Source organism: Equus caballus, chromosome 16 (genome assembly GCF_041296265.1).
Source record: "Equus caballus isolate H_3958 breed thoroughbred chromosome 16, TB-T2T, whole genome shotgun sequence".
NCBI lineage: Eukaryota > Metazoa > Chordata > Mammalia > Perissodactyla > Equidae > Equus > Equus caballus.
The window spans coordinates 49,221,217-49,241,111 of record NC_091699.1 but is presented as its reverse complement, the minus strand read 5'-3'; the positions used below and the strand labels follow the sequence as shown (position 1 = coordinate 49,241,111).

Sequence of the window (19,895 nt, the reverse complement as noted above, 5' to 3'; positions counted from 1 at the left end):
AGAACTTCGGTTTCCTTTTATTTAGATTTATGTTGGGGTAGTATTTGATATTTGATCAAGTATATCCACCATATGTGTGGGAATCATTTTCTGATGCCCTCAATAGTATTATATAATCTGATAAATATGAATGTTCTGTGAGATCAGGGAGACAAAATTTAGAAATTGGACTTGTTTCATAAAATCCAGGCTATATGATCATCATAATGAACTGGTGTGAACTGTGATGGGTTGGCAGTGAGCAGGATATATTATAAGCAGGTACAACTGCTTATAAGAGGTGTCAGAAGTCACTTGCTCAAATACTCTTCATTTAGCTTCTTTACTGCCCGAATTCCACAGCTCTTTTAGCATTCCAATATCCCATGGTCTGGGAAGAACTAGTCTTCTTGGGAGAGGTCATAGATTAAGTCATTCATTGTATAGGACAATGAAAGATGGGATTTGTTGGTCTTTTCCTAAAAGCAGATTATTAGCAGGATGGCAAAGAAAAGAACAAGACAGAGAGGATGGAAGGCAAATTTACTGTTTCAAAGGTGACTGGGCTTTCCCTGGTATTAAGAAAGAGGGGAATTTGTATGTAATTTAACAGCAGAAAATACCTGTTTCTGGCATATTAGGTAATGGTAATTTTTACCAATTGCATGGGACTATAACTGCTGAAATGTCCTCATCTACATATCATAGTCACCAGTAAAGTAATTTTGGGGACAAAAATAGTATATTAACCCTTTGAATTGATGTTCCTCTCTTCTTTTTAATAGAGACAATAGTAAGAAATGAATTTTAATGTCTGGAATATCAAAGAGATGCTCAGTATTCCCTCAGGCTCTGGGTAAGTTATCTGGTTTTATATTCTGATACTTAAGAAGATTTTATAATTATATTGATTTCATAGAGAGAAGCTTCCTTTCCTATTAGTTTATAGTAATAAAGTTACCCCATATAGCTTCTTCCTCTTCTCTTCACCTTGCCTGTCACTGCTGCACCCTTCCATACTTGTCTTTTTCCTTTTGCCTATTTTCTGACTATAAAAGCAATGTCAATTCAACTATGTATGGTAACTGAGCAATGACTCTGTGTGAGCACTGGGCCTAGGGACTATGAGGCCTGTGAGAGTTAGACATGGTTCGACATCTAGAAACTCTCCCCTCAGTTGGAGTGGTTGCTATTGAAACAGCAAGGAGCAAAATCAAGACAATGTTCAGATATGTGTTCAGTTGTATATTACAGTTTGTAGGCAATGTGGAGTTAGGAGCCTGTCCATCTGTTGACAAGGCTCATTGAGATATTGCCCCCTCTACTACTTCACCAAGGTACTTACATTGGTGTTCACCAGCCACGCAGTAGGCCTGCCATTGCTAAGTTGGTGGGTGTGTCCCAGTAGTAGTATATATTTAAGGGATTTCTAATTGCTTTTGGTATGTTTTTGTCATTGAATAGTTTCTTTTCTTCCTAAAACCTTCCTGAAGGCAGTTATTAATTCAGCAAAGACTTAGAACATTGTTCTTTTTATTTCTCGAAAAGAAAAAACATGCTTACAGTTGATACGGAGTAGGGAAAATCTATCTTTGTTTAATTCCAGATCATACCTTTAAGACGTAAATCATACATGATTTCTGTAGGCTCACAGAGCTGTTATTTTTTTTCCAAGCTCAGCTAATTATTCTCTTTGACCTAAGAGGGGAGTCACAGAGAACTATTTAGTAATTTTGAGCAGTGATTGTGCAACCCGTATTGCACATTACCTTAGCTAATCTTAGAAAATGGTCAAAATAATTGTTCTTCCCTGTGCTGAACTATTAGAGTTTCTTCTTGTCTTATATTAATATATGATGGTTCCTTTGGCTTAGAATATGTGCTTATATGCTATCTAATTAAATTTAAATTTAGTATTTGGAAAAAGAATGATTTGTGTGTGTGTGTTTTAATGAAAAGCATGTTTTCTCAGGTTACACAACAACATTAAGTAACACAAATTGTTACTGACATTTCTTTCAAGTAAAAACTTGAAGACTGTGTTTTACTTGTCTGCCCACTTATGTGCTGTCTCTGTAGTAGGCTTAGTACACTGTTCAAGTGTGATTCTGTCAGTATCAACAACACTATCCTCTTCATATGTGAGGCTTAAAGACTGGCACAGATATCCATGGGAAGCAAGTTGAAGTCCGAAGTGGGAAGTTTTAAAAGCAAACAAAGATAAGACACTAAAACTGTAAAAGGGAACAAAATCTTGTTCCCTTGTTTCAAAAACAATTTTTAATGGATCCTTCTGTGCCCAAATCTGAGTTGATTATATTCTTTAGTCTGGATGAGGGTTCTATGAGTCTGCTTGAGCTGCCATAACAAAGTACCATAACCTAGACGGCTTAAACAACAGAAGTTTATTTTCTCACAGTTCTGGAGATTGGAAGTCCTAGAACCATATGCCAGCGTGATCGGTTTCTGGTGAGGGCTCCCTTTCTGGTTTCCAGACAACTGCCTTCTCACTGTGTCCTCACATGATGGAGAGAGAAAGAGAAAAGGAGGGTGAAGTCTCTGGTATCTCTTCGTATAAGGATACTAATCCCATCAGGAGGGCCCCACCCTCATGACTTCATCTAACCCTAATTACCTCTCGAAGGACCCATTTCCAAATACCATCACATTAGAGATTAGGGCTTTAACATATGAATTTTGGGAGGACATTCAGTCCATAACTAGGTCTATCTTGTGTTTGTTGTATTATGGCTCCTTCTCTCCCTCCAATCTTGCTCCCTTCCTTCCTTATAGGCACACTCTAGGAGAGTTAAAGTGTGTTCTTCCAATTCACCTTCTATACACTGTTACATACTTGTTTGGTGTGTATGATATAGGTTTAAAAGTTTACATAAATGATGTGTGATAGAGCTCATTCAATTTTTACTTTTTTCCTGCACTCAAAATTACATTTTTGAGACTTATTCACTTGGTTATATGTAAATCCAACTTATTGCTTCTGTTTACTGCATCAGTTATATGCAAATACTATATATTTTTTTATCCTATTCCTTCTCTTGGTGATGAACAGATTTGACTTGTGAAAAGATAGTTCTCTTAATCCCTAAAGATTTAATGAACTTTCATCTCCAAAACGGTGGTATAGCCCACAGTGCTGTTGTACAAGGAATAATGGTGTTGGTCCTTAATGTTTGAATTTCCATCTGATTGTTTCCAGGTTGTTGTAATCAAAATGTCTGGCATTCAAAATTTTCTTGTGTTTCTTTATAGGTAATAGTGGCAGTATGCAGGGGACCAGGAGGTCAGAACAAGCTAGCAGTCTGCCCGGAATATTCTGAAATGAATAGTTGTAAATTATAATTTCATTTTTTCAGGATGTTTGTTCACTTGATACATTTTTATTTTCTTGCTTAATTTCAGGAATACTAAGTCATCTAACTGGAATAGTAACCAGACTGATCACTCCAGTCTCAGTGATTCCCAGTTCCTCTTTGGATCCCAGTTCTGTCCAGAAAGTTCAGAGACCCTGTCAGCACCCTTGGACTTTGGTGCCCACTTGAGACGTCCCAAACAGTCACAACAGAATTCTCTGGAGGTGAGTCTGATTTCCAGAATTTCTCTGCACACATTTCACAGTCATTATGAAGATAAGCTTTAAGGAAGAATCATTCTGTTGGATTATATTTTGGAATCGTACATCTCTACAGATTAGTCTCCTAAATGGATTTGTACTCTCCTAAACTGATTTGTGACTCATTTGATGTAGTAGTCTGAAATGGAAAAAATATTTATATTTGCAGTTTCTTCTATTACTAAAGCTATATAGAATAGTGCCAGTACATTGACCACTACTAGGGAGAGCCAAATATTGCATGATATTTTCTAAGACTAGTCATACTGTTGTGTCTGAAAATTTCATAAGAAAAAAAGAACTTTAGAAAAATAGAAATAAAGTAATATAAATTTTATTTTAGATGGACTTTCTTTTCTAAGAAACTTCAAGTGCTTTGTGGATTTTAGTTTACTATGCTATATTATCTCCTTGAAGAAGGAGATGAGTATTCTGAGGCCTAAGTTAACGAATAAGGGCCAGAATGAGGAACAGAGTCTCAGAGTCTCTTGATTTTTTGAGGCCAGCCTGTCTTCTTTTGTGAGTCAGAAATACTTTTATATATTTACTTATTTTGGTCTGGAACTAGATTTAAATTTATATACAAACTTACATGAAATAGAGACTTAATGATTAAGGTTAGGTCAGTGTTTTAAGTTATTAGACTGTGCTCTAAGATAAGCATTTCAGTACAATAATTGGTACCCAGTGATATGAAGGATTAAATTTACTCCCTGAATGTTTCAGAGTAAGTTTTGCCTCAGGATGCAGGAAATGGCTTACTATGTGCCAGCATGCCCACTGTCCAGTTCATGTCAAACTTATGAACACTTCTAGTTTACCAGCAGCTGAGCAACAGCAATTTGAGTTAAACTTGTTAATATGAAAACTTTAACACATCATCTCAGAGATAACATAAATAATTCTCTGTTTTGTTGCCTCTCAATTTATGCAATTGATTTTAAACCATTTTAGCTGACATTTTAAATATCCCTGTGCTGGTAAGGCAGAAACTATATTAATAAAAAGAATTGCTTTATTTAGTATAGCTTTCTGGTGTATATGAAATAAAAAGGAAATACTACATGCTATGTTGTTTTTTAGTATAATTTGCACTTAAATGTGACTCTGCATTGTATAGAAAATAGTGAATGCTATAAATATTTTTATGTATGAAATGCTGTAATTTTTTTTCACTTGACAGAGTGAACCTAGTGTTTTCACAAAGTACCAGACAAAACCTCAACTATTTGGAGGAGATAAAAAAGATGGAGGCTTATTTCCTCTTCCTTTGTCAGTTGGAAAATCGAAAGGCCTCTTGGAACAGTTTGAGGAGAAAAAGAAAAGGGCAAAAGACAGATGTGACAGGTATGCAAACCTTTCGAGAGGATGAGACAGCTCATCTTTTCTGAGGGAAACAGAAAATGGAATGTCAATAGTCAATTCAATTTTAGCATTTGACTTTACAGCTCATCTAATAAGTACTCTTTATTTGCTTTCTTGTCAATGTGACTTGTGGCAGATTTGAATATGGCTGCCACAGTTTTGGCTCCTCTGAAAAGTAAGCTGAAGGACTTAGAGAAATGCAATATTCAAGTAGTGTTATGTTTATTCTGCCTAAAATTCTGCCCTTTAATTTAATTTGTTTTCTTTTCAGATCATCAGAATTAGGAAATTAGGTAACATTATTTGTTTTAGGATCAGGAATATAGCACATGAATTCTCTCCTTTTTTTGTGTGTGAGGAAGATTGACGCTGAGCTAACATCTGTACTAAGCTCCTTCTGTTTTGTATGTGGGATGCTGCCACAGCATGGCTTGATCAGCATAGCTATGGTAGGGTACTACAGATGAACAGATTGCCCTCATCCTCTTGTGCTTTAGATCAGTCTTAATTTTTTTGTTCTCTGGGAGTTTGGATTGTATTTTGTTTGATCAACATTTCTGCAGCTAAAAAAAATTTTTTTTGAAACATTAAGTCCCTTTTCTTCCTTTCTCCCTTCCTTCCTTCCCTTTTTCTATTTCATTTCCTTCTCTTTTTGGTAGTGAAATGAGTTTCTGTTAATTGTTTACAATATGGCAAGAAATATGTTGTATTTATATAGAGAGAACAAATTGTGAGGACTATGAAGACTCTATCTCCAGTTAAAAAAAACTCAAACTTAAGATATTGACTTATATGATAGTCAGGAAATCATAATTTTATAAATTCTGGCAAAAATGAAACACAAGACTTTAGATTCCTGTTTTCTGTCAATAAGTGCTTGTCAGAAATGTGATGAGAAGGAGTGAGAAATTTTAAAGTGAGGGAAAGAAAGAATACTACTGTAAATTTGGAAGCAGGAAATTGATAAGGCATGGTACAGAATTTAAACATAAGAGATGCCACAAACCCGTAAAACATTGATTTACACAATAGTTTTGAAAGTGTGTATTTTCCCAAACTTATAGAAGTAGCATGTGAGGTTAAGAAATCTCAAAAAGAATCCTTTATCATTCAGATTGTATTTGTTATGACTCTTTTGGTAGCAAATAGAAACCCACCCTAAACTAGCTTTGATGAAAAGGAGGATATATTAACTCTCTTAACCAATCTGGGAAGGACAGAGAATGAAAAGAAATCAGAAACTATCTCTTTCTTGTGCTTCTCTCTCCATCTATACTTCATTCTCTCCTACTTAACGACCAGCTTCCTAGTAACACAGAGGAAGATGTTTGCTCTGCAACAGACACTGATACGAGAATGAAAACACAAGCTTCAGACTGGGAAAAAATATTTGTAAGCTACATTTTCAACAAAGGACTCATATCCAGAATATATAAAGAACTTTTAAAACTCAAAAGTAAAAAACAAGCAACTCAATAAAAAATGGGAAAATATTTTAATAGATACTTCATCAAAGAAAACATATAGATAGCAAATAAATACATGAAAAGTTGCTCAACATCCTGAGCTAACATCTATACCAGTCTTCCTCTATTTTGTATGTGGGACACTGCAACAGCATGGGTTGATGAGCAGTGTGTAGGTCCGTGCCTGTGATCAAAACCTGTGAATCTTGGGCTGCCAAAGTGGAGTGTGCAAACCCAATCACTTTGCCACCAGCCCGGCCCCAGATGTTTGGTTTTTTTGATGCAAAAATCATTCTGAAGTGTGTGGTCCAGGGCTGGAATGGTGGCTCCATGGTCCTTAAGAATCTGGCTCCTTCTGATGCTCTGGTCTGCCATCCCTGAAGTGTGACCACACCCCTGTCCTCACAGTGTTTGATGGCTGCTGGAGTTCCAGCTGTTACATCTGAGTTCCAGACAGCTGATCAATGAAGGAAGAAAGAACAGTATCTTCCCGTCTCTTTAGGACTCTTCTTGGGAGTTGCATGCAACACTTCTGCTTACATTTCACACTGGCTAAAATTTACTCACATGACCACACCTAGCAAGGGAATCTAGGAATATCATCTATCTGGGTGGCAGTACATCCAGGGAAAAAGAAAAATTAGGATTCTGATTTCCAAGGAAGAAAATGAGGCCACTTTAAGTTTCTGCTACAATTCTGCCAATTGCCAAGGGCTACCTGCCATGGACAACTCCCCAAGCCAAATCTCAAAATTAGTCCAGTGCAGATTCTGCTGTCTACTACCCCCTTAGCCAGTGTAGTCCTGAACACTTTTCCCAGTCCCCTGGAACTCCATCTTCCTACTACTCTAGCCACCGCCACCAGAGAGAGAGAGCTCACAGTCTTTTTCTCTTGACTCCCAGTCTGGCAAGGCATGTGTGAGGGGAAAGCCTAGGGTTCAGGAGAGGCTAAGAAAGCAAGCCCCTGGCACTCTCGGCCTCTAGAGGAGGAAATAAACTCTGCTTTTCCCCCAAATCCCTAACCTAAGGAACTCCTCAAACAGAAAAGAGGATCAAATGCAGAACAGCCTAAAATAAAGACTCTAGACTTTCCACTCTAAGTACAAAGTTGTAAATGCTGTAGTAGAGATTGCATCCAAATGCCTTGGGAGCTCTGAGGACGACTCCCAGCTCTGACTGGGGGTGTCAAGAAGGACTCCATCCAAGGGAACACATCTAAACTGAGTGGGAATTTTGGGCAGAGATCTTGGGTCTGTCAGATTCTTGTCTGCCTCTGAATCAGCTTACTCTGTGAACTACCGCTAACACTGTTTTATATAACTGCTCTATTTTTGTGTATTTTTAAAAATAAAAATGGGATTGTTTCCTATGGACTATATTGCAATCTGCTTTTTGAATTTAATAATATTTAATGGTTTTGTTTCTATTTCATGCACAAAATCGTTTCTAATGGTTGCATTGTACTCTATTATATGCATCTTTCTGGAGATTATGTTTTAAATATTTAATACAGTACAAGAGAGTGCCAAGAATACACAATGGGGAAAGAATAATCTTTTCAACAAATGGTGTTGGGAAAACTGAATCCATATGCAAAGAAAAAATGAAAAAGGATCCTTATCTTATACCATACACAAAAATCAACTCAAAGTGGATTAAAGACTTAAACGTAAGATTTGAAACCATAGAACTCCTAGAAGAAAGCATGGGAAAAAGCTTCTTGACATGGGCCTTGGCAATGATTTCTTGGATATGACACCAAAAGCACAGACAATAAAAGCAAAAATAGACAAGTGGGATTACATCAAAGTAAAAAGTTTCTGCACAGCAAAGGAAACAATCAACAAAATGAAAAGGCAACCTATGGAATAGAAGAAAACACTTACAAACCCTATATCTGATAAAGGGTTAATATCTAAAATATAAAAGGATCTCCTACAGCTCAATAGCAAAAAAACCAAATAGCCTGATTAAAAGATGGGCAAGGGAACTGAATAGACATTTCTCCAAAGAAGACATACAAATGGCCAACAGCTTTATGAAAAGTACTCAACATTACTAATCATCAGGAAAGTGCAAATCAAAGCTACAATGAGATATCACTTCATACCTGTCAGGATAACAAGTGTTAGCAAGGATGTGGAGAAAAGGGAACTTGGGCACTGTTTTGCGGGGATGTAAATCGGTGCAGCCACTATGGAAAGTAGTATGGAGGTTCCACAAAAAATTAAAAATAGAAGTACCATATGATCCAAGAATCCCACTTCTAAATACATATCCAAAGGAATTGAAATCTGGATCTCGAAGAGATATCTGCACTCTCATTGTTTACTGCAGCATTGTTTACAATAGCCAAGACATGGAAGTAAACTAAATGTCCATCAGCGGATGAATGGATAAAGAAAATAATTTTTTTAAATTTAAAAGACCCCACGCCAGCTAGAATGTAAGCTTCCTACTGGTAGGGATTTGAATTTTTTTCACTCCATATTGCCAAAGCTTGTAATCAAGGACTTGTCACAAAAGTGGGCTCAATAAATAGCTGTTGAATAAATAAATGGATTTTCAAAGCAAAATAATTCATCAACACAGGGCAATACAGAACTTCTTTTCTTTTTCTTTTTTTTTTAAGATTTTATTTTTTTCCTTTTTCTCCCCAAAGCCCCCCAGTACATAGTTGTATATTCTTCGTTGTGGGTCCTTCTAGTTGTGGCATGTGGGACGCTGCCTCAGCGTGGTTTGATGAGCAGTGCCATGTCCTCGCCCAGGATTCGAACCAATGAAACACTGGGCCGCCTGCAGCGGAGCGCGAGAACTTAATCACTCGGCCACGGGGCCAGCCCCAGAAATTCTTTTCTTAAAAATATATATATATTTTTTAATACAGATGAACAGAATTTCCCAACTGACTTTTTCTAGAGAAGAGATTAGGGCATAATTGACTCTGTGGACTTGTACATAATGTCTGGGTGGATGAGAAATCCCTTTTTTTTCTTTTGAGGAAGATTAGCCCTGAGCTAACATCTGCCACCAATCCTCCTCTTTTTGCTGAGGAAGACTGGCCCTGAGCTAACATCCATGCCCATCTTCCTGTATTTTATGTGGAACGCCTACCACAGCATGGCTTGACAAGCTGTGCGTAGGTCCATACCCGGAATCCATACCGGCGAACCCTGGGCCACCCAAGTGGAACATGTGCACTTAACCACTGCACTACTGGGCTGCCTCGAGAAGTCCCTATTTTTAAGCATCTTATTTTGTTTTATTTTGGTAAGGAATAATAAAAATGGCATCCAAATGTATGGTAGCTTTTTATAAAAGTTTCAATTATCAAGTGTTTAATGTTTTTACTCTGTCTATTAAACATCTTTTAAGGCTTTTGGGTAAGTCAGAATTTGACGTTTCAATTCAGACAAGGTGGAATTGAGGATTAATAAATAGTTAACATAACGGGAGCTATCAGTTATATATAACAAGTTTAATATAACATTATATACAAAAGGTATTCAATTTGTATAATATAATTTAATGTTGAGAATATTGGTGCCCAAATATGCTAATAAGGGAATGAGGTTATGAGAATAAAGAATCATTCCTAACTGGTGGTGTGTAATGTAGTAGAGGCTTTTGTGAGCAGTACTTTGGTAGTATTATTAGACTTTAGACATCTTTAAAATTGTCTTTTTAAATTTCATGTATTTTTTTCAATCAAGTTGTTACGTGTACATAGTGTTTTAAAAATACAATTAGGATTACAGTGAAAAACAGCAGGCCTGTCTTGATTCCTTTTTCCTTTTTGCAGCTAACTTGCAACCCTTTTAGCTATACTGGCACTTACTTCCATCTACCTTATGGCATATGTTAAATGGCTTATATTGTCGTTTCTTAATTTTTTCAGAGAATGACTTTCTACCCTATAGTAAGAATTTACTTCTCTACCTCCTCCCTAAGCCAAACATCATAAACTTCTCATCTTCCATCATCCCAATATAGCTTTGTGAACATTTTTAGTTAAATCAGCTTTCAATCTTTACATCCTTGTTACTTTGTAACCATTATAAATAGCCTAGAAAAATTGTGTATACTAATTACATTTTCCTAAGGTTAAAAATTGCTTTGTTTTCTTTTTTGCTTAGTTTTCTATGTAGGAATCACAGTCCATTCCCAAATCCTGCAGAAAACTGAAAAAGTTCCTTGTTACAGGTTGAAACACATCAGAAATTCTTTCAGTGTCATTTTCTTCTCAGAGGCATCCTTCCTAATTCCAATCTGAACTTGGTACAGCTGTCATCCTGAATCCTCCCTTTACTGTTGTCCTGGGCTTTCCTACCTCCTCTCTCCTGTGTTGGATCCTCTGTTACTTAGATCCTGTGTCCTCTTCTTTCTTGGTTTACTCCTTGGATTTGGTGGAGCATATATTCCAGAAACTTCCAAACAATAGATGCATGGCATCTAAACAATTTTTTCAAACTTTGTGTATCTGAAATTCTTTTGTTGGTTGGTTTGTTTTGGGTTTTTTTGAGGAAAATTAGCCCTGAGATAACATCCACCACCAATCCTCTTTTTGCTGAGGAAGATTGGCCCTGAGCTAACATCCATGCCCATCTGCCTCTACTTTATACGTGGGACGCCTGCCACAGCATGGTTTGATAAGCGATGCATATGTCAGCACCCGGGATGCGAACCAGGGAACTCTGGGCCACCAAAGCTGAGTGCTCCAACGTTATGACTGTGCCACCGGACCTGCCCCTGAAACTCTTTATTTTCTCCTTACACTTGATTGCAAATTAGGCTGGATGTAGAATTCTAGATTGGAAATTATTTTTTCCTCAAAATTTCTAAAGCATTGTGCCATTGCCTTATTGCTTTCTATGTTGCATTTAAGAGGTCTGGTGTCATTCTGATTCCTGATCCTGTGTATTTCACTTGCTTTTTTCTTTGTGGAAGTTTTTAGGATCTTCTCATTATCTATAGAGTTTAGAAATTTTACTGTAGTGTGTGTTGATGTGGCATGTCATTAATTCCTGGGCGTTGGCTATTTGCTTTTAACCTATAAATTTATGTCTTTCAGTTCTGGGAATTTTTCTTTTCTTGTATCTTTAAAAATCTCTTCTCTATTTTCACTCTTCCTCCTTTCTGGATCTCCAGTTTTGAGTATGTGTTGGATCTCCTGCATTGATCCTCTATATATATACTTTTTTTTTTTACTATTTATCTATTTTCCATCTATTATCTTTTGTTCTATTTTTTATCATATTTCCTTAACTGTATCTTCTGGTTTTTTTTTTTTTTTTTAAAGTTTGGCATCTGAACTAACAACTGTTGCCAATCTTTTGGGTTTTTTGCTTTTTCTCCCCAAATCCCCCCAGTACAGAGTTTATATTTTAGTTGTGGGTCCTTCTAGTTGTGGCACGTGGGACACTGCCTCAGCATGGCCTGATGAGCAGTGCCATGTCCACGCCCAGGATCTGAACCAGGGAAACCCTGGGCCACCGAAGCAGAGTGTGCGAACTTAACCACTCGGCCACGGAGTCGCCCCCACTTAACTGTATCTTCTAACCATTCTACTTAATTGCTTAATCTGCTATTTTTAATTTCTAGGTACCCTTTCTTATTCTCTGCTTTTATAATTTAATAGCATTCTGTTCTTAACATCCTGAATTCATTAACTTTTTTTCATTTTTGCTATTTTTGTTTTCAGGAAAGGTCCCAATCTCTTTCATGAAAAGCATATGGTTTGTAGGTTCCCAAATGGTTCTATTGAATTCTCCTTTTAAAGTAAGTCTGGTGGAGCATCTGAAAGACTTGGGGTGAAGAGTTGTCCTATTGAAGTTCAAAAATTGATATTTGCATTTGTACTGTATAGATTAAAGAAAGAAAATCTGTAAAAATTTTTTTTTGAGGAAGATTAGCCCTGGGCTAACATCTGCTGCCAATCCTCCTCTTTTTGCTGAGGAAGACTGGCCCAGAGCTAACATCTGTGCCCATCTTCCTCCACTTTATATGTGGGATGCCTACCACAGCATGGCTTGCCAAGCGGTGCCATGTCTGCAACCTGGGATCTGAACCAGCGAACCCCAGGCTGCCGAAGTGGAACGTGCTCACTTAACCGCTGCGCCACCAGGCTGGCCCCTGTAAAAATTTTTAATGACAATCCATGTCTGAATCTTTTCAAAAGTGAGATATTTATTTGAGGAACAATTATGATAGTTTCTTTTTCTTTTTTTTTTTTTAAAGATTTTATTTTTCCTTTTTCTCCCCAAAGCACCCCTGTACATTGTTGTATATTTTTAGTTGTGGGTCCTTCTAGTTGTGGCATGTGGGATGCCGCCTCAGCATGGCCTGATGAGTGGTGCCATGTCTGCCCCCAGGATCCAAATCTGTGAACCCCTGGGCCGCTGAAGCGATGCGCACAAACCTAACCACTTGGCCACTGAGCCAGCCCCGATAGTTTATTTTTCATTAGAAATTAATATTGCTCCCAGAATTGTCTCTATACTGCCTCATTCTTATAATCAAAATAATAGTCATTAGACTAAGATGTGTCCGGGAATTTTGCACTACCAGAAGGAAGTCACTATCTTCTGAAGCCAATGTTGCCATAAAATGAAAGCTGGTCTGTTCTACTATAGCAACCACTGAGTTGCTAAAATTTAACCTCATTTAAAATATAGAGAGAATGAACTTAAAGAAAAAAGTGGTTTGCCTTGGAAATAGTCATGAAAAGTCTATGTTCTTTTTTTCCCCCAACCTTAGTGAACGTTTCTCAGAGTTAAGTCTCCAACTCTGATCAAGGACTGTTTTGATGCTACACTAGGTGGAGGTGTGCCATGTTCATGGAATCAATTCTATTACATATTCTTTCAATATTTCACAAAGATTTATTTTCTTTTTTCTCTCCTATTCTAGTGAAGCTCTGTACAACTTCATTTCCCATACCAGAGAAAGCATTTACAGGGTAAGTATAGCTACATATCAAGGAGTTAGAACATTGTGCTAGATTTTAAGAACAACATATTAAGAAGTTTAATAATTACATTGTATTGACTTTAGTTCATGTGGTATAGCAATATTTTAACTACTCTTTTTATTATTAAATGACAGTTCTCCAAGTTAGTAAAATAAGGCAGCAGTCCGTGCATTCTTTCTTAATTTTGGGTTTCTTAGTTGCAGACATCTGTGGAAAAGTCTGAGGAACATCTCAGTTCAAGAAGCCAGTCCATTTTGGATTCTTTGGAGACTGTGGCCAAGACATGTGAGTGTCTTGTGTTTGAGGTTATCAGCAGAGGGCACTGGCGAGCAGTGAACGTGAACTTTCTGACCCTAGTCAGGTTTCTGCCAGTGGTGAGGTTCCATACAGCATTTCAGATGAGAAGATGGGTACATAAGGCTAGCCTTGAAGAGATATGGAGCATGCTGAACTGGGTGGTGGGATCCACTTCTGTGTGGGAATGCCCCCGGTCCCTGGATGCCTTTTGTGAAGCGCTAATCCTCCACCCAGTAACCCCACTGCTTCAGGGCAGGTAGCTCTGCCAGATTTCTCATCTCACTGCCTGAAGTGAATCAGTAGCATCCTTGAGTCCCAGATGAATTGCTGGCTGTACTGTCTATAAACACACTGCTCCCTTAGGACTTAAAAATAAAGACACTACTCCCTTAGGAGTTAGAAATACTCTAGTCACCTACTATTCTTGCTGCCTTGGTTTCAATGAGAGCTGTTTTGTAGTGATTCATAGCATCTTTCTCATTTCAATTACAGTTTGTGGTTTGTAAAGTCCCCTCCTCTGCCGATTAGTGATTTACATTTAGATGAAACCATGGTTCTGGCTCTTACTAAACAGAAGAGAGCCAATACAAAGATCTCCTTAGGTGGACATCCTTCTAGAGCCAACAGCTTCTCAGCTAAACAGCAAGAAGTTGACTGCATCTTTACTTGTTTGCATTTGTCTGTGTGTTTATTTTTTATTTTAAACAAATTGAAGTAAACTTATTCAAATGTCATAGGATGGATTGCTCATGATTTACAAAAGTTCATGTCTCTGTGTGGCTTAGAAATTAATCCCCACCTGTCTGCAAAGAAGCACTGTACTGTCTGCTGGCTTCCAACCTGGGTATCCCACACAGAGGACAACTGTTCATCTGTTTGGAAACCGGTTCTGGAAGCCTAGGACTGTTACCCTCAAAACAAGTAGAAAGACAAAGAGCAGAAGCAAATCAGGGATGCTTCCTTTGCACAACATGATAGAATAACTCATTTATAAGTGCCCAAGGAAAGCGCTCTTTTTCCTTCCTACATTTAAAACTAGGTGAAGTACAAAAAGGAGGATTGCAGCAAAGGTGTGACATTTAAGGCCCAGAGTAGGGAATGGAAGTGCCCAAGGCCCCAACACAAGATTGAGGCCTGGAGAGGACTAGAACTAAGTCTGTTTTATGGTAGGTATAGGGATCCTGATCCTTCACCCCTGATGGTTCCTTAATTTTCAGAGGGTAAGACTCAGGAGAGGGAGCCACATTGACAGGGCAAACAGTAACAAACACTGTGGCATCATATCAATTAGAACACCAGGTCACGGGCTGGCCCCGTGGCCAGGTGGTTAAGTTCCCACGCCCTGCTTCGGTGGCCCAGGATTTTGCTGGTTCGGATCCTGGGTGCGGACATGGCACCACTCGTTAGGCCATGCTGAGGCAGCGTCCCACATGCCACAACTAGAAGGACCCACAACTACAATATACAACTATGTACTGGGGGGATTTGGGGAGAAAAAGCAGAGAAAAAAAAAAGCAGCAGCTTGGCAACAGTTGTTAGCTCAGGTGCCAATCTTTTAAAAAAAAAAAAGAAAAAGAAAATCAGGTCATTCTTGAAAGTGAGCACAAGTTGCCTTTCCAGAATCATTCCCTTTCATGGTAGGTAGTGATGAGCAGCAGGAAGTTAGTCACTGAAAGAGGAACTAGACAAATCCTCTATCATATGGCCAGGCCCAGTCCAGCTATCCTACAGTACTGAACTTGCCAGTCAGTGCATTCTGCAGGCTTTCAGCAGGCACTCACTATGCTTGTAAGGAGAAGGGGAAGATACTGTATGAAAGTGCTCTCTTGTGTTATGTAATTAGTGCCTTCAGAGAATGAGGTCATGAAATCTTTCTCCAGTTGCAGTCTCCCTGTACAAACAGAAAGATCACTCAAAGTCATCTAATCTAACTCTTGTTTTTCAGCTGAGGACACCAGTGACCAGACTAATAGAATAAATTACCAAGGCCATCCACATCCTACTGTAACTTGGGTTTAGGTGGGCTAATTGGTAGAGAGCAGTACTTTCACCTAATAGGTATCGGTTCTATTGAAAAATGTGATCATTAAGAAAATAAAAAGGAGAGGCTGCTATTAAAATCAGAAAATGTAGGGGCCAGCCCGGTGGCATAGTAGTTAAGTTTGTGCTTTCTGCTTCAGCAGCCCGGGGTTCACGGGTTCGGATCCTGGGTGTGGACTACACACTACTCATCAAGCCATACTGTGGCAGTGTTCCACATACAAAATATAGGAAGATTGCCACAGATGTTAGCTCAGGGACTGTCTTCCTCACACACACACACACAAATCAGAAAATGTCTCTTTTGGAAAATATGCATCAAAATAAATTCCATATGAATCAATATATTGAGTATGGTGATTAAATCATAAAAAGAACTATAGGAAAACATGGACAACATTTTTATAATTTTAGAGTGAGAAATGCCTTTCCAAGCACATAGAGTTAAGAAGGAGGTCCATCTTGTTGAAATGAAAATATCTCTTCATTGTTAAATGAAAACAGCAAGGTGCTGCTCATGTGCACATAGTTTGCTTCAGGATACGTCTTGTGGAGGAGTGTGACTAGTCAGTGAAAATTGGGAAGGATGTCCCAAAGAAAAAGGGGGACTGAGGGATCTCCTCTTGTACGTGGAGGCTCCTAGACCTTTCCTCAGGCTCTCATCAGCACGGCAAGGAGAGCAAAACTACAGAATAAAAGGAAAATCACTGGCCATCAGTGGAAAAGCATCAGAATTTGATCTCATCTCAATGGAGCTCTGTCAAATCGCTAAAATAGAAATGAATAAAAAAATCGTCTTCACAAGAAAACAGAGATATTGTCTAGAATATGGAAATGGATTTTAAGTGGCTTTTTTACAAAAAAGCTAAAAATATCTGATGTTTATAGCCAAAGCAGAAATGAAATGAGTCCCCTTCTAGAGAACACACAGACACACACACGCCCCCCCCCCACACATATATAAGATCTATCATCTATACATGGATATGTACATATATTAATGCAAAATTCCAGAAACTACTTGTAATGTTAAATTCAGGAAGTGGAGCCAAGGTCTGCATGGGAGAAATTCGATCATTTTTCATTGTATGCTTCTTTATGCTGTTATGATTTTGAGTTATCTTCATAAATGAAATTTTTTAAATGAAAAAAAAGGATAGACTTTGGAAGTAATGAGCTTGATACAAAAGAGATACAAAAGGAGAAGACCCCGAATATATGTTTCCCAGGGGACAGGAAAAGAATACATAGGACCACAGACAAATACTTTCTGAGCACTCAATCTAGAATTGAACACTTTGCTTGCGTTCCTCATTCTCTACTTTTGCAGTTGGTAATGTTCACTGTTGCTAAGAAACATTGCTGTTTAATTACATTTGCTTTTTACTACAAATATCTACATGGATGTCTGGGAAAATATTTGACTGAGTTTAGGAAAGGAATCCAGTATTTGAAACATAACTAAACAGCCTTTTTCCAATTGTTTGACACGTGGAATTTAACTTATGTTGAGAAGTAGGAGAAAATTTGCTTTCTAAAAAATTCTTACCTTTTTTATTGTAATTAAATACACAGAACATGAAATTTACCATTTCTTAGTGGTTTTTTTTTTTTTTTTTTTTTGCAAGACCACACTGGCTTGTCTATATAATAGGCTTTCTCTTGCCTCAGAACTTTTGCACTTGCTCTTCCTCTACCTTAATAATCTCCCCTTAACCTTTGCAGGGCCAGCTCCTTTTTATCCTTCTGGTTTCACCTTAAATGTCTCCATCTCTGATGACCTTATCTAAAGTAGATGCCCCTCACCCTCTTATTTTTATTACAATCGCTGTCATAGCATTTCTCACAATTTTCATTTATGTATGTGCATGTTTGTTTACTTGTTTATTTTTATTTTTTCCTATTCAAGATTGCAAAATTCATGTGGGTAGACAGTTTTGTTCAAGATTGTTTCCATGCTCCTAACAGAACGTCTGATAATAAATTTCAGATAGAGCTGTATATCTCCAATTAACTTGTTCAAACACAAGAGGAAGTCTTTGTTTCATCTTCTCATTAGAGACGTCCTGCCTGGAGCTCAGTCTTCCAGTTCCAGGTTGGGCAAAGATTATTCTTTAAATCCTAATCTTAGAACTTCTCTTCACCATCATTCTGAGGATCTTTTTTTTAATTACCATTCTTGGATCCCTTTGTTTTCTGGACCTTGGTTTACACTTATGTTTGGTGGTACATATCTTCCATAGCTTTTTGAGAAAGTGCGTATGGGAAGTAACTTTCACGATACATTGGATGTTTGAAAAATGTCTTCTGTCTCCACATGGGTATAGAATTCTAGGTGGAAAATGCTTTGCCCTCAGATTTCTAAGGCATGGTTCCATTGTCTTTTAATCTGGCTGTTGAGATGTTAGATACCATTCTACTTCTTGATTCTTTATATGTTATCTGGGTTTCCCCCCACACTTTAGGGACATTTTTCAAGTCTCATCTTTTTCCTTAATATTCTGAGAATCAACCAGAAAAGTGCCACAAATCATAAGATAATTTAGTAAGGTAACAGAAATTAATAAAATATGTAATGGAAAAAAACAGATGGCTTTATAAATCCAACATGGCAGACAAACTACCCAGGAATAAACTTAACAAGGACACGCAATTCATCTTTTTTTTTTTTTTTCAGGAAGATTAGCCCTGAGCTAACTGCTGCCAATCCTCCTCTTTTCGCTAAGGAAGACTGGCTCTGAGCTAACATCCATGCCCATCTTCCTCTACTTTATATGTGGGACGCCTACCACAGCATGGCATGCCAAGTGGTGCCTGTCTGCACCCGGGATGCAACCCGGCGAACCGCGGTCCGCGGTCCGCTGGAACGTGTGCACTTAACTGCTGCGCCACCGGGCCGGCCCCCCCTTTTTTTTTTTTTTAATGGCTTCTGGGTTTTAGGTCTTGCTTAGAAAGGCCTTCTTCACTACAAGGTTACAATTTACCCCATGTTTCCTTCTTGTACTTTTATTATTTATTTAATTACACTAAAATTGGTAATCTATGTGGAATTTATGTTAATGTAAGAAATCTGAAAGGTAAGCCTCCTTTTAAGAAGGGAATTATGTATTATTTTAAAGAGAAACTCTAAATCACTTGAACTTAAAAAAACCTTTACTAGGTACCCCGTGGTAAATCCCTGCCCTTGGCTGATAAGGGAGGACAAAAGAGACAGAATAGTTAGAACACAGGAAACTAACAAAGCGCCTATCAGGTTGAGGCAAGTTTTCAAGTAAGACTAAATCTGAGTCTGTAATCCTGTCTTTCAAGCACCAGATGTTACTCTGGTTTGCCTTCCATTTTTATTGTGAAGAGTTAAGCAGTCTCTTGTTGCCAAATTGTCTTTTACCCATCTAAAATGAAAAAAAATTGTCAAGAATCTTGAAACAAGCTTTAGGTAGTTGTGAGAAGATAAAAAGAGTATCTGGTGGGTTATTTCTGATGTATGTGAACCTACAATTGTTTCTCTGTGCTTTCCCCTTTTAGAGCTCAGGTTTTATTTTCTAAAGTAGAAAAAATCAGAAAAAGGGTTTTGAAATGGCCATTGCTATTCTTTGTCCTCTTCTGCAGGCATTTGAAAATAAGCCTGAATAAGAAGTAAAAGAACTTCTGCTAGTTTCTAAACTAAAACATATTATGGAGCTTTGATATTCTTAACAGGATAGTGGTAGAAATTCAGGTTAATTATCTTATAAATAGCTAATCAGTTTGTCCCCATGCCATGATTGAAAAATCCATCTTTTTCCCATTAATTTCAAATCTTTGTTTTTATTTGGGTTATTTCTGATCTCTGTTCTGGTTTTGTGTCCAGTCTTTCCCCTCCAGTTGATCATTTGCATTGCAGGAAGAGTGTTCCCTTTAAAGAGAAAATGTAATCGTGTTAACCCTCTGCTTAACTGTGTCAGTGAATCAAATCTTGAAATGGCCCAAATACTCCTCTGTCTGGCTGTGTCCTCCTCTCAAGCAACCATGCCCTCTCTCCCCATGCTTCAGCCATGTTAATCTCATGGTTCCTCTTTGGACAACATGCTCTTTCTTCTGTTGGTAATATTCTTCCTGCCATAGGTTAATGATAATTCAGCTAAATATCACTTCCTTAGGGAGGTCT

At 37.9% G+C, this 19,895-nt stretch overlaps 1 protein-coding gene across 8 annotated transcripts in view; it reads left to right on the top strand.

Moving 5' to 3' along the window:
- The window catches only part of IHO1 (interactor of HORMAD1 1), a 39,070-nt gene that overhangs the window by 14,193 nt on the left and 4,982 nt on the right, over positions 1-19,895 (top strand). For all 8 annotated transcript variants that reach the window (XM_001494366.7, XM_023620440.2, XM_070237619.1 and 5 more), the window contains 5 exons: positions 765-835; positions 3,400-3,574; positions 4,794-4,957; positions 13,351-13,399; positions 13,609-13,696. In XM_001494366.7, coding sequence (XP_001494416.2) covers positions 780-835; positions 3,400-3,574; positions 4,794-4,957; positions 13,351-13,399; positions 13,609-13,696 — 532 coding nt within the window. In that variant the 5' untranslated portion in view covers positions 765-779. The remainder of the gene's footprint in view (positions 1-764; positions 836-3,399; positions 3,575-4,793; positions 4,958-13,350; positions 13,400-13,608; positions 13,697-19,895) is intronic.